General features: G+C 41.7%; 1 protein-coding gene across 1 annotated transcript in view; it reads right to left on the reverse strand.

Annotated features, from left to right (window-relative positions):
- LOC109823776 (cleft lip and palate transmembrane protein 1 homolog) overlaps positions 1 to 14,758 on the reverse strand; it is a 21,254-nt gene extending 6,496 nt beyond the window's left edge. The window contains exons 1-7 of the mRNA XM_020390151.1: positions 14,504 to 14,758; positions 13,572 to 13,718; positions 13,335 to 13,449; positions 13,146 to 13,240; positions 12,913 to 13,016; positions 12,324 to 12,361; positions 11,188 to 11,423 (exon numbers count right to left, since the gene is read on the reverse strand). Of these exons, the coding sequence (XP_020245740.1) occupies positions 11,188 to 11,423; positions 12,324 to 12,361; positions 12,913 to 13,016; positions 13,146 to 13,240; positions 13,335 to 13,449; positions 13,572 to 13,718; positions 14,504 to 14,671 (903 nt within the window). The 5' untranslated portion in view covers positions 14,672 to 14,758. The remainder of the gene's footprint in view (positions 1 to 11,187; positions 11,424 to 12,323; positions 12,362 to 12,912; positions 13,017 to 13,145; positions 13,241 to 13,334; positions 13,450 to 13,571; positions 13,719 to 14,503) is intronic.

Raw genomic sequence — 15,270 nt, forward strand, 5'->3', positions numbered from 1 at the left:
GCCACAAGGGAGTCATTAACACTATCAGCGGCGGTCCCACAACTGGAGGATCATTTAACAACGCTCGGAAGAAATGTCAAGCGAGCGTTGCGGGTGAATGCGTTGCGGGTGAATATGTGCGACAAGAAGCCAAGAGCAGAAGAGTCATTTCCTTTAGCAATGCGGACTTGAAGGGCGTTGAGACGACTCATTGTGATCCTATAATCATTACGACTAGAATTGACGACTCCCAAGTCAAGAATATCATGGTCAATACGGGGAACTCAGTTAATGTCCTATATATCGACGCCTTCAACCAGATGGACATGACAAGTCTCAATTGTAGCATTGTCCGAGGCTGCTCATCAGTTTTACAGGGCATGCATTCCAACCGGAGGGGTTGATTACACTTCCCCTAACGGTCGGCGAGTACACTCGACAGTCCACCGTTTAGGTCCAGTTTGCCGTGAGGGATATCAAGTTAACCCATAATATCACATTAGGCAGAACTGTCCTCCATCTTTTGCGAGTCGTCCCCTCCACATATCATCAGCTGATGAAGTTTTCGACTCCGAAAAGAGTCGGTATGGCTAGGAGCAACCAATGAGAGGCCAGATCCTGCTATCTACTCTCGACAAAGGAAAAGAGAGCGTAAGAGCATCTCCAACAGCTTCTTCAAAATTTTCTTCAAAATGGGGAAGCAAAAGTCATATTCTCCAACTAATTTTTACACCAACTCCAACAGCTTCCCCATTTTGAAGAATCTATTTTTTCCTCCAAAAATTTGAAGAATGCTGCAGATTTGGGACCAACAGCTTCCCCATTTTGAAGAATCTATTTTTTCCTCCAAAAATTTGAAGAATGCTGCAGATTTGGGAAAGCTTCCCCATTTTTTCTCCTCCATCCCTATTTTGGGGAATGAGATGGAGAATATGTTGGACCAAAAACCTAACTAAATTCTCCAAAATTAAGAAATGGGGAAGCTGTTGGAGATGCTCTAAGAGACCCTGTCGATCAAAAAAACTTGCCTCCAAATGGAGAAAGCATTAGAAGGAGAGAGGACTCCCGCTGAAAAGCTTTAGGAAATATCGATCGACCGGGAAGAATTGAAGGTTAAGAACAGATCCGGCCTCATTAAGCCTCATCGAGGAGATATGATTGTGTTCCTATTGGTGAACATTGATGTATTTGCCTGGGAACCAGAAGATATGACAGGGATTCCTCCCAAAGTGATAAGCCATGAGGTCGCAGTCGATTAGCATACTAAACGGTTCGACAGAAGAAGCGACATCTCGGCCCCGAGAGGCAACAAACGGCCGTCGATGAAGTCAACCGACTCCTAAGAGCTAGATTCATTCGAGAGATGCAATACCGGGAATGGCTATCTAATGTGGTGCTGGTGAAGAAGACTCTTAACAAGTGAAAGATGTGTGTAGACTTCAATGATCTCAACAAGGCATGTTCAAAGGGTGGCTACCCCCCTCAGATCAAACAGCTAGTTGATGGAAACGTAGGACATGAACTACTCAGCTTCATGGACGCCTTCTCTGGCTACAATCAGATCCGTATGGTGGAGCATGACCAAGAGAAGACCTCATTTATTACAGACCAAGAAACCTATTTCTATAAGGTGATGCCCTTCGATCTCAAAAATGCAAGCGCCACCTACCAGTGGCTCGTCAATAAGATCTTCAAACCCCGGATTGGTCAAAACATGAAAGCTTATGTGGACGGCCTCCTGGTGAAGTCAAAGCAGGCGTCGACCCACAGAGCTGACCTTGATAAAACCTTCTACCACATAAAGTTCAACCCAGCCAAGTACGCTTTTAGGGTGTAGTCGGGAAAGTTCATCAGGTTCATGATCACCCAAAGAGGCATTAAAATTAACCCTGAGAAGATAGCCGCACATTGAAGGACGTCTAGAGGCCGAATGGGAAGATACTCGCACATTGAAGGACGTCCAGAGGCCGAATGGGAAGAAAGATAGTTGCACTGAGTCGTTTCCTCTCCAAATCAGCTGAGAGGAGCCTCCTAGTTTTCAAGACTCTGAGAGGAAGCAAGGAGCTGAAGGAAAGCAAGAGTTGGATGGCCGAGTGCAGCATAGCCTTCAGAGATCTTAAGACATACTTGAACACTAAGGGGTTGTTTGTTTGCCCAAAAAAAGAAGGAAATCAAAGAATAAGAAACATATTTCCTTAAAAAATTGTTTTGAGGTTGTTTGGTTAGCTAAAAAAAGAAGAAAATTAAAGAATAGGAGATGAGATGAGATGAGTTGTCACTATATTATTGGATGATGTGGGTGAGTTTTTAAGAAAACTTGTTTTGAGGTTGTTTGATTGGCTAAAAAAGAAGGAAATCAAAGAATAGGAAGAAAACTTGTTTTGAGGTTGTTTGATTGGCTAAAAAAGAAGGAAATCAAAGAATAGGAAACTTATTTCTTATAATAGGTTCTTCTCTTGTGTTTGGTTCATTCTTAAAAATAAGAGATGAGATGAGATGAGTTGTCACCCACACTTAAGGAAATCAATTTCCTTGTTTTTTTTTAGGAAATGGGTGGAGATGAAATATTAATGAAATGAGATGAGTTATCACCATATTATTGGATGATGTGAGTGATTTTTAAAGATGAGATGAGATGGAGATGAGATGAGTTGGATGTCACCATATTATTGGATGATGTGAGTGATTTTTAAAGATGAGATGAGATGGAGATGAGATGAGTTGGATGATGTGACACATTTCTTTTGTTTGGGATGAGATGAGATGGAGATGAGATGAGTTGGATGATGTGACACATTTCTTTTGTTTGGTTTATTTTATTAGATGACAGGAAATGTGTTGTTGGATGAAAATAATATTTTATTGGATGATGTGGATGAATTGTTAGATGAAAATAATATTTTATTAGATATTGTGGGAAGTTTTAGGGATGAAAATGGTAAAATTACACTTTTTGAGATTTCCAAGCTCTAATTTCCTATTCTTGGTTTTTAGGAAACCAACCAAAAACCCCTAAGCCACTGCTAAGTCAATCTAGGGAAGGGGAGACCTTGTATTTATACTTGGTCGTCTCTCCAGAAGCTGTCAGCTCTTTTCTAGTTCGAGAAGAAGAGAACATCCAGAAGTCAGTATACTATGTCAGCCGAATATTGAAGGCGAGTGACCTCAACTGTCCTCTCATAGAAAATGCTTCCTTCTCCTAGTCACCACTGCCAGGAGACTGCCATTATTTTTAAGCACATTCAATAACTGTGTGAATCAGTTTGTCTTTGAAGAAGGCGCTCGGAAACCTCCACTTCGGGAAGAACGGTCGCCTGGTCGATTGAGTTCAGCGAGCACGCTATACAATTCGAACCAAGGACAACAATTAAAGCCCAGACTTTGGCCGACTTCCTCATTGAGTTATCCTCGCTAGATGATGAATCAGCTGCACGATCACTCCATCACTTTTGGATTTTCAGTAACAATGAGGCTGAATATGAAGCACTTTTGGCAGGTCTTTGAGCCACCTTAGCAATGAAAGTCGAACGCCTTCACATCAAGTGAATAGAGTATGCGGCCAAAGATTCTAGAATGGTCCTATATTTGAAAACAGCTAAAGAGTTATTAGCTAACTTTGCCGATTTAAGAATCGCCCAAGTCCCTCACGCCCTTAACGCTCAAGCAAATGCTCTCCAGGCTCAGATCAACCAGTTCGAGAAGTAGTTCAAGTCCCGTGTACACTGATTCCCTCGAGCGCCCCAACATCATCAAGGCATCAGAGGATGTCATGCAAGCTGAGACACCCGTTAAGCCGTCTTGGATTGATCCTATCTAGTATTTAACACAGGGGACCCTACTAGAGAATGCCGCTGAAGATAGGTGTTTGCAAAAGAATGCTCGTCGCTATCTCATACTCGATAACCAACTTTATCTGCTATCATACTCCAACAGTGGTGTGGGCCCCTATCTCCGGCGTCTTCGACCTGCTAAAGCCAGCTATGTTCTCTGAGAGATTCATGAAAGTACTTGCGGGAATCGCCATAGGGATAGAACTCTCGCCCAGAAGATCATTCGCCAGGGTACTATTGGCCCACCATACTTGCCAAATCTAAAAAGATTCTCTCTCTATGCAAGAAGAGCCAATTCTTCTCATTCTACGAGCAACAACCACTTAGCTCACCTCTAATCTGAGTATGATTCCTTTCATCCAGTGGGAGTTGAATTTATCGGTTCCTCTCCCCATAACTTCTGGACAGCGAAAGTTCTTAATTGTCGCCATTAACTACTTCACTAAGTGGATCGAGGCCGAGCCCTTAGCTAAAATTGGTGAGTAACGTCACAAATTTTGTTTGGAGGTCTATTGTCTGCCGATTTGGTGTACCCCTCTCGTTTGTGACGAACAACGGCACTCAGTTCGACATCAGGGGCTCCCAAAGTTTTTGTGAAGAGTGGAACATTCGCCTCAAATTCTCCTCGGTCGCTCACCCTAAGTGCAATGGGTTTGTTGAAGCCACTAACAAATGCATCCTTCAAACCCTGAAAAAGAAGGTAAACACGACGACGAGAAATTAGGTTGAAAAGTTGTCTGGGATTCTGTGGTCCTACCGCACGACTCACAAGAACTCTACAGGAGAAACCCCCTTCAAGTTGGCCTATGAAGCCGAAACAGTCATCCCAATTGAAGTCGGCATGACGACAATCTGTCTACAACATTTTAACGAAGACTTGAACACATAAGAGCTTCGAATCGGACTCGATCTCATTGACGAAATTCGAGAAAAAGCTCTTTGATCCCAAGTCGTCAATCATCAGCGCATCGCTCGATACTACAACAGCAAAGTTTGGCCCCATAGGTTCAATGTCTGCGATCTCGTCCTCCGAAAAGTAACTTTCGACAAGGACATCAAGCGCGGTAAGTTGGCTCCTAACTAGGAAGGACCCTATGCAATCCTTGAGGAATTGCGCCCAGACACTTACCGACTGAGAAGCCCTGATGGGACAATCTTGCAGTATCCTTAAAACATCGAGCACCTCAAGAAATACTTCCAATGACTGTAAATGTAAATCTCATTTATGATATAAAATCTTGAGTTCTAACTCTTATGTTGTACTCTCACAGTACCTTATCTTTACAGGAATCTAAGGCCGAGTCCTTTTCATTCGACAAAAAGACCTTGGCGCCCCTCATTAAGTCCAAGGCACGTACCCTAACACCTTGGTGTCATCGTGAGTAAACTCACGGCATGGAGCCTAACCATTCAGTTGGCTTCGACACCAAGACCTTTGTACATCTTTAGGGTAAAACCAAGGCACTCCAATCATTCGGTCATCTCCGGTAAAAAGACCTTGATGCTCTCATTAAGTATACGGTGCTCAATCAAAGACCTTAGCGCTCTCATTAAGTCCAAGGCACTTAACAAAAGACCTTGGCGTTCTCATTAAGTCCAAAACACCCAACTAAAGACCTTGGTGCCCTTATTAAGTCCAAGGCACTCAACAAAAGATATTGACATCCTCATTAAGTCCAAGACACCCGACCACATACCTTGGTACCTCTTCAGGGTAAAAGCAAGACCCTCTAACCATTCAGTCGACTTCAACAAAAAGACCTTATATTAAGTCCAAGGTACACACCCGAGTCACTTCAACATACCTTTTATAAGTTTTATTCAACCCATGAGTCGAGACTCAAGGCTGGGTCGAGTCGCCATAACAAATTAGAGCATAATTCAAGACAGATTCTAAAGTGGCCAAAAATACCTTTTATTTACATCTTTTAAAAATATTTACAAAAATTAATATTTACAAGATAACCTATGGTGATACAAAAAAACTTAGGAAGCTAAAAAGCAAAAAGCCTAGGAGAGATCCATGTCCGCTCCAAGAGTCAGAGCAGGAAACTGCTGGTAGCATGTGATGAAGAAGTCAAGCACATCTGCTCGGCCCCGTCACTCTTCTTTATGCCCGAACCCTCACAAGTCTCCTTGGTCGAGCCCTCGCCCCCCTCATCAGCCCTTTCGCCAGGGCCCTCGTCGGTCTCCTCATCCGACCCTTCATCCTCTATACCTCCCTCGTCGAGGTCGAGCCCCCCACCTAGCGTCTCTATCTTCAAAAACAAATCCAAACAGTTGGCGACTCTTCGAGGATAGCGTTGGATGCGCTCATCTCGACTGGGAGTTAAGCCTTAAGGTAGCCGAACCCCGCTTTGCAGCGATCAACACCTCCACTTTGCCAAAGAGGCTATGATGGTACTCCTCCACAACCTCAGACCGATAGGCCTCGAATTCTAAATAGACGATCCAGCTCTGAACTTCGACCAAGGACACCTCGCGATGAGCACTCTCCTCTTGGAGCCTCGTTCGGACTTGTTGCTCCTCCTCAAGATGATCCCTGGCGTGCCAAGTAGTTCGGCACTCAAACATGCACCAAAGCACGGTCTTTGTCCTATAGCCCCGCGAGACCTGCTCAGATAAGTGTCTCACCCTCTTGTTGCTCTTTGGGAGCTCGCGCTTGAGCCTATCGATCTCAAAGGACTTCTGGGCATCTGAGACCTTTAAACCCTCCATCATTTATTCTCGCACCTCCATTTCTCAATGTCAGTTGCCCAGCTCGTCCTCCTTGGCCGACAGCTCCTTGAGGGCTTTCTCGAGATTGGCCCCCACGTCAGCCTATCGAGCTTCTAACTCCCCTTAGAGCTTAAGGTAGGAAATTCGGATTCTCTCCATTCGGCCGAAGATCTCTTGTTCCATGAGAGCCCCGCAAACCAAGTAGCTCCGGAGGCTTTGATGAAGACCGACATTGGGAACTTTCCCCAATATCTCTACATCACGAGGAAGCCAGAACTGCTCCACCGCTCTCAATGAATAATTCAAGATTCAAGGACCGACCCCTTCATATCAAGATGGTGGCAAGCTGGTGGCGATGCTCTGGAGATGGCTCCCTGGTATACCGAGGGCCGGCACCTGAGGATCCTCATCCTCTCCTAAGCTTCCGTCTTAACGCCATCGACCCGATAAGGATACAGATACTTTAAACCCTCTGTAGGAAAGGTCTCCTCTCTGATCGGCTCTTTCCCCGACGCCGAGTTAGCTCAGTTGGGTCGACAGGGGCCCTCTCCTTTGTATGGGCCTCGGTTTTGACCCTGACCTCATGATGGGCCTCTTCCTCCTCTTCCCGAGCCAAAGACCCATCATCCACATAGATAATTTCGACCTCACCTACCTTGACCGACCTTCCAGGTCCTTAGGTACTGATCTTTCAGGGCTCCTTCACCCTCTCAGCTTAAGCAGCCGAAGGCGCTGGTTTACCAAAAGCCCCCCCCCCGCCCCATGGCCCAATATGTCGACCACTGTGCACGAGCCATCGTAGCCTCCCCAAGGGCTAAGTCTTGACGAAGGCGCTTCACAAGCCTCGCCGACGGCCCTTTTTGTGGCTCAGCGAGTGGTGCTGTCGGAGACCCAGTAGCTTCTTCTGGAGGGATGGTTAGACTAGTCGCCCTCTTCTAATCCTTGACCATGGAAGGCTCGGCAAATATACCGTCCACTCGCAAGACAGTTGTCGAGTAAATGCTTCATCTTGCAAGAGTCAGCGTATGCCCTGATCTGATCTAGAGCTTGCCTCTTTGCACTCAACAGGTTCCCTAGCGTCAGGGCCTCCCTCACTATTTCGGGCCAATTAGAGCAGCACAAGTCCGAGTTCTCTCTCGAGACCCAAACAAACTTCTCCTTCTAGCCTTTGTTTGAGTCGAGGTCGAGGACGATCTTGAATTTACCCACCCCCTGGAAGTGAAAATGGGCTTCTTTTTGGTGCACTTTGACGCCAATCAAGTGGTCCAACACGTTCAAGGACGGGTCGATCTCCAGCCAACTGCAGATCACCACGAACCCCACTAGCATTGTGATGGCATTCAGCTTCATATGCATCGGCGACACCTCCAGAGCAGTAAATACACGACTGAAAGGGTGTTGAGGCAGACGCGGGCCGAACTCCAGTTGTTTCAAGTAGAGGGGGAGCACGACTATCATCGTGATCATAAACCGCCTGCGAACCTCGTCGGCGCAGTCAGCTTATACTTGCAGGGGATATCATATTTCCCGTGAAGGGATCTTAGTTGGGATAACGTCACTTTAGAATGGATCTCCGCCAACAATTCCTATCTAGCGTTGAGAGCGGGGGCCGCCATTAGCACTGACTTTAGATTATCGCTAGAGAAGATGATCCGAGTCTCCGCAAATTCAGATTTAGAATTTTAAAAACAGTAACCGCTCCCACGCTATCGTAATCCTATTTATATATAGCTGGGCGTCAACTGTCAAAAACGTAACAGACGAGCTGAATCTAAACCGACAGCCTAGATTAATTCCAAAATTTGAAGCAGCCTCTCCCGAATCAAGACAACGTGCTCGCCTTGGATAACCCCCAATCTTGCACGAAACGTGAAGTGATGGCAATTGAAAAGTGTTCGCTAACGTCAGCCACATCGCATTCGAAGAACTTTTCAGATCCCCTCATTAATGCTCCTCGTGACTCAGCAAGACCTGAGTCATTTCACTCGGACCTGACCTAGGCCTACTCCAAGGGGCCAACTGTTATAGCCATTTTAGTGCTGAAAAGTAATCTCCAATCAATAGCAGCTAAATGTCTCACATTATGCGTAATCGAGCCAACTCTTCACTTCAAGATAATCAAAGACCCATCTCAGACGACTGTACACGCCGACATCTCGCGAGGGAGACTTAAGAAAGCGTTACATGTTGACCCCTGGCTAGGCCGACTTCTTGACCAACCTACTCGATCGATCATTCGGCCGACATCTCGCGAGAACGACTCAAAAGACGGTTCTTCTCAACCTTCTATTGGACGAGTAGAAAGGTGACAACTACCTCGATGCTCGAGCCCCCATTGTTATCGAGGCGTAAGGCGCAATGCGGGGCGCAAAGGCCCCTTACGGACACCATGCGCAAGGCACACAATGATGCACGCGTCTCATTGAATTGAGGCGCACAACTCAAACTAATATTTTTCAACATAAAACAAAGAAGCATATAAGCAACATGTTTATATATTATCACGTAAAAAGATCAAGAAATATAATTTCACCTACTAAATCATAAAAGAGTCTTAATTAGCATGTATAACATAGAAAAGTTCATAAGTTTCCACAAATCGCAATGCAAGATAATCTCCAATATAAGCAAAAGTCTATGAAACAAAACAATCAAGTAACAAATAAAAAATATGTATTTTTATTAAAATATGATATATGTATTTTTAAGTAACAATTAAGTGATTAAAAAAACATGACCGTTCATAATTTTCTACTTAGCATTCTTAATTGTTATTTACTAGTTAGCATGAAAAGATGAAGACTGGAGGTAACAATTACATATTTACATGTTCATAATTTTCTAGTTAGCATGCTAATTAGAGAAGGAAGTTATAATTAGCAAACAAGTATACTAAATTACTAATTATTGTTTCCTTTTTATAGGTTAAACATGAAATGATGGAGAATAAATTAGCAACTAGCAAGAAAGAGTATTACATGATGTAAATATGTAATATATAAATTATTTTAAAAAAAACAGAAGAAAGAGTCTATTACATGACGCAGGTGTCAAGCGCGCGCCTTTTGCGTGCAGTGTCCCGCCTCTGGTGCGGGACGCAATTGTCCCAGCCCACAGCACCCCATGCCCGGGGCGTGCCCGGGGCGCGCGCCTCGATAACAATGTGAGCCCCTTCCACGCACTTATAGCCAATCACCTCGATGCATGATTGGGCCCTTCCACGCACTTATAGCCAATCACCTCGATGCATGATTGGCGTCATCATTTCTCTGTCCTCAATAGTCTTTATGACATATCGGACCACGTTAGCACCGCACGCCCCCAATCACTTTACATTAAATGCGTAAGTGACCTCCCCTCCACTCGTCGGCCGACACCTGTAAAGTAGATGCTGATTTGGCCGTCAGTCCATACTCGGTCGAAGTTATCATCCTATCCCCTTACTACCACTATAAATAGGGGTACTATTTTCAACAATAAGATAAAATCTTGATCTTTACCCACTGTGCTTAAGAACTTCTACAGTTCTGTTACCTTTCCACTCAAACAAATTACTGACTTGATCGTCGGAGGAACAACTGGAACCTAACTCCGCCCTTTTATGATTTTCTACTTGTACAGGGAAGAACAACACACCTCAAAACCAGACATTCGGAGGGTTAGAGGACCTCCGTCAACCAGACCACTTCTCTCATTAACTGTTTGATATCAGCCGTCAACACATAGGAACCATGCTTATCTTTAAGCAGCAAACCAATGTGCCAAATGGAATTGGCATTCCCAAATTTTTTAATAATTCTCCCAATATTTCAAAATCACTATGCAAGTTACATAATGGATCTGCTATATCTAATCACAAACAATATAATTGATTGCAGATGTCTAGTAGCCTAGAATGGGAAGTGATCATAGGACCTATCAGCACTGGTTTCTGAACATAAATGTTCAGAAACAGCTTTGAATTATAGAACTTGAACCAGATAATGCATATCATGACATAGGCAGTTCCAATCGTTGATGAACAAAATAAGATTGTTGGCAATACTAGAAGACCTTTAACTTTCAAATGTTTAAATAGAAAAGGCCTACCGAAAACTAATGTAAACTCAGACCAAATACTGGTATAATGTTCAGAAACAGCTTTGAATTATAGAACTTGAACTAGATAATGCATATCATGACATAGGCACTTCCAATCGTTGATGAACAAAATAAGATTGTTGGCAATACTAGAAGACCTTTAACTTTCAAATGTTTAAATAGAAAAGGCCTACCGAAAACTAATGTAAACTCAGACCAAATACTGGTATAGAACTCAGGCCCACCTTTACAAATTTGTAATGACTAAGTAACGTAAAGATGTCAAATACTTAAAGTGCAACATTTACATATAAAGGATATGATAAATTATCTAATTCGACTGTTTATTTGTTGCAAGCCAAAAGCTTTATTTCAAAACAGACAATAGCTACTAATGTCAGAATAATTTTTAATTGCTAATTATGTGCATGATGTGGAGAAAAGGAAGGTGAAAGATATGCTGGTAAAATCCTTTAAAAATCAAAATCTGCTAAAACAAAAGCATTTTCTTTCTTTCCTAAATAATAAAAAGTTATTCAAGAATAGCTCACATTCACTTAAGTTAACTGCAATTCAATACCTTAAGTTCATCAGCCTCGCCTTCAAGCATACTTCCATAACTTCGGTGAACCTGGAAGGATTGTTCTATCTGTAGAAAAAACTGCCACTTAGTCATGCTTATTGGAGCAAGTTCCAAGTTAAGGGGTAGTTCTGTCACAGTATCGTTCAAAGCTATCAGTTTATCCCTCAGAAGCCAAAACTCATTGAAGAAGACCATAGGATAATAATCCCCTGATAGTGGATCCACGTTCAAGTCTGCATCTAGTATCAAGGTGAACAGTTCTATCATATATCAGAATATTGACCAGTAACGGGCAAAAAAGATCCATCACAGACAAAGATAGTCATGGATATACTCAACCAGTTCCACTTAATATACTAAATAGTGATCACAGAATTAGACTGCCCACAATATTGTGAAGTTAAAGGAGAAATGAAGAAACTTCTACTTGCAAAATATTAAACTTTTTGATGAATCAAAACCACTAATAACATCATCGCTAATCCTCACCTTTATCACATTGCCACAGGCTCACTTATTCATGCATTTACTTTTAAAATAGACGATTAATGATGTTGTTGCATGTAAATCAATTAGAGTAGATAATCAGTGAGCAGATGTGTAACAGATCACCAACATAATTATTTCTAACGTATTGATAGTTGCTGTGTAAGGTGTTCAATTTTAAGTTGAAGTGGACCAAACTTCATTAAAGAGGGTAGACTTTGAAGAGAACATGGGCTAAGTCTAATAAAACGGGAATATAAGATGTGGGTGAAAAAGTCAACCAGAGATCGACAAAAAAACAAATGAAGCTTCATCACCATCAACTTGTTTTAACGATAAATTGACTTAACACAAAATGTTAAATAATTAGGTAATTAAATATTTGTGATATGAAACCTCCTAATCAATAAATAAATAAATAGGACAGAAAGTTAATTCCTGAACAAAAATTGCTGCTGGAACTTAAACTGCGCACATTAACACAATAATAGCAAAGACGAATCGGATCACTTCCTTGTAACAAAACAGGAAAATTAATGAACAATAGTTTAAGAATCTATCAGAACATAAAATAGCTATGCAGAAAAATTTCTAAGTAACAAAGAAATGATAAAGCAAATTTGTCAAACTAGAAAGTTTAAGGATACAGGGAGCAACAACCGAAGGAATGGCGTTATGTGGGTAACTGCAAAAATGGAAGACAGAAGAGTAGAATTACAGGACTTCAGAAAGAGCAAAAACTACTTGAAACCAAATATGATTAAAAAGAAGCAAAATCTAAAAGCAAAAGATAATGAGGATTGATATTCCATTTCTTGTGCATATATTAGATATTTCAGATAACTTCCTATAATTCAAGGAGATGGATAGGGTTTTAAATCTGAAAACAGTATATCTATATCTTAAATGGAGATATCAAATATCATATCTGAAAACAGTTATTTGCTTACATCTTTTTCTCATCAAAAAGTTTACAAGGAGTGACAAATTAGAAGAGCCAAATAGGGGGGAGAACAAAGAATAAGTACCCAAAAAAATGTTTTAATCATTTAAGATTTAGAGGCAACAACAATACAATTACAGGCAGAAAAGTACGAACACATTCCCAATTCAAAATAAAGATATAGTTACAAGAAGATGAATACAAACAGTAAGTAACTGATATCTTAAATTTCCCTAAGTTGCTACCTTACAGTGACAACAGTAAAAAGTATGTTGTTAGGGTATGGAATATACCTTGTGAAATCATCAACGAGATTAATTGTGATATTTGGTTTCCAATAAGAAACCCATTCCACAGGGACCTCATCCTTGCTATTGTCTTGTAGACCTTCCTTCACCTGTAAGAACCAAAGAAAGTTTGCACACAATTCATAACGAAAGAGATGAGATCCATGAGGTGACTTCCGAGAGCAAAGATGTGGTATTTTGCATGATATAGAAGGGGAAACTGAAAAAATAGATAGAACCTCAGTCATCATATGTTCATTCTCAGCCCCTTTTTGGCTTCCCAGCAAGCTTCTCCTTTTATCCGCTTTAGACTTGGGCAAATATGTTGCGACAGCTGCAAGAGAACCAAAGCATAACTAACTTTTTGAGATTATGTCTGATATTCGTAATTTCGTATAAATGTTGCTAACATCATTTATAAATCTTACCATGTGTTCTCCCAAATGTAGCACCCGGCTGATACTCAGGATCACTGGGATCTGGAGGGTAACCCAACCGAGCAAAGAAAACATGGGCATAGAGGCTCCCATTGTGTTTAAGAGCCTGAAAAGGTGTGTGATCATGGATTTTGAAAACTCAAACAACAAAAGGATGAACAATTATAACATGTCCTTTATTTAGTGATATAGAAATTATACAGTTACGCTGAATATATCCGATAGTACCTCTGATGGTGTAAATTTCAACGAAAGAGACCTGCTGCTAGTTGGTCCCCAAATTGCATAGGGAATATTTTTCTCGTGCCATATGAGAGCATTCTCATTGTCAAAGTCATTAAACTTCTCCTTTTCAGATAGATATAGCCACATGTCCTGGCAAAGACAAGAATAGGACTCCATGTTGGTTCATATTAAACAGTGCTAGTATACAATGAAATCTCAACTAAGAGATCGAACCAATGGTTGCTGTAGGAAGAAAGAAAAGATAACACATGAGGCAAGCAATTGAAAAATGCAAAAGACAAATCGAACTTAGATAATACGGAGGAGAGTGGTCTAGCCTCGGAATTCCAGACATCAAGAATGATCACACGTGCACAGCCTTGGATAATGGTAATAGGCGCCTCAAAGGCTCAAACAAAACATCATTACCTCTATTTAGACAGTGAAAGAGTTGGTTACACTACTCACCCGAGTTATAATTTGTGCGCAAAACACTTCTACAACATGAGAAGTCGCATTGTCAGCCCAAGCAGATAAAATGGGAGCAGGAATCGCGATCCAATTATTTTACAAACTATTCTAGGTTCCCAATCAGTTCAATTTCAAGAACTAGCATACGAGCTATTCTATAAAACTCGCCACTGAATGCACACAATTTAGACAAGATAATACTTTACCAAACATAATCCAGTGCTAAAGATCATTGTTTTCCTCTCTTCTAAGTTAAAAAGAAGTACAATCTCCACTAATTTCAACACTAAATTATATAATTTAGTGTTAATGATGCATCAGATGAGATTTTGGGTTTAGAAACCAAAACAAAATCTAATTTCAATCATTTTCTTTGATCGTAAACTAAAGATTACACTCTCATAAAACAAAGTCACAAGATCAAGCAAATCAAGAGAATTAGAGTTTCGATGACAAAAACTAACCAAGGGCTCGCCTTTCTGGAACAAATTGTTGATGAGCTGAGAAGGATCCGAGGGGGGTTTCTTCGGAGAGAAGAATTTCATGGCGAAGTACCACATCACCGCCATCCTTATGATCCCCGTCAGCGACTGCCCGAAGCCTCCGATCTTTGCCGCCGCCGGTTGCGCCATCGCTCACCGCCGAGCACCGGATCCGGAGAGAGCGCGCGCGCGTGCGTAGGGGGCGTGATGTTTTTGGGATCAGCGATTGTTTGTTTTATATAATAGAGTACTGTTTTAGTTTGATTACTAAAATGTAGTAATCGTCGAAGATATTTAGGTTTAATTTCATAAAAACCCCTTAACTTTGGATGCTTTATCACATAAGTCTATTAAACTTATTTTATCTTGCAAACCTTGGACAAATTTTCAAAACAATCCTCTTTGGACTTTTAATCCCAAAATAACCCGTTTTGGTTTCAGCCTCAACGCTGAAACCAGGTCGGTTTCTGAAAAAAAATTCTGAAACTTCACGGGAGTTGAACTCCTGTGAAGTTTTAGTAAGCTTTACTAAACTTCACGGGAGTTCAACTTCCGTGAAGTTTCGGATTTTTTTTCCAGAAACCGACCTGGTGTCAGCGCTAAGGCTGAAACCAGGTCGGTTTCTAAAATTAAGTTAAAAACGGATCTTTTTAGAATTAAAAGTGTAAACGGGGTTGTTTCGAAAATTCCTCCTGCAAACCTTCCTAAACGTGAAACTTCAACTCAAAGAGGAGAAGAGCGATAAATTT

The sequence above is a fragment of the Asparagus officinalis genome, chromosome 9 (genome assembly GCF_001876935.1).
Source record: "Asparagus officinalis chromosome 9, Aspof.V1, whole genome shotgun sequence".
In the NCBI taxonomy this organism is placed as follows: Eukaryota; Viridiplantae; Streptophyta; class Magnoliopsida; order Asparagales; family Asparagaceae; genus Asparagus; species Asparagus officinalis.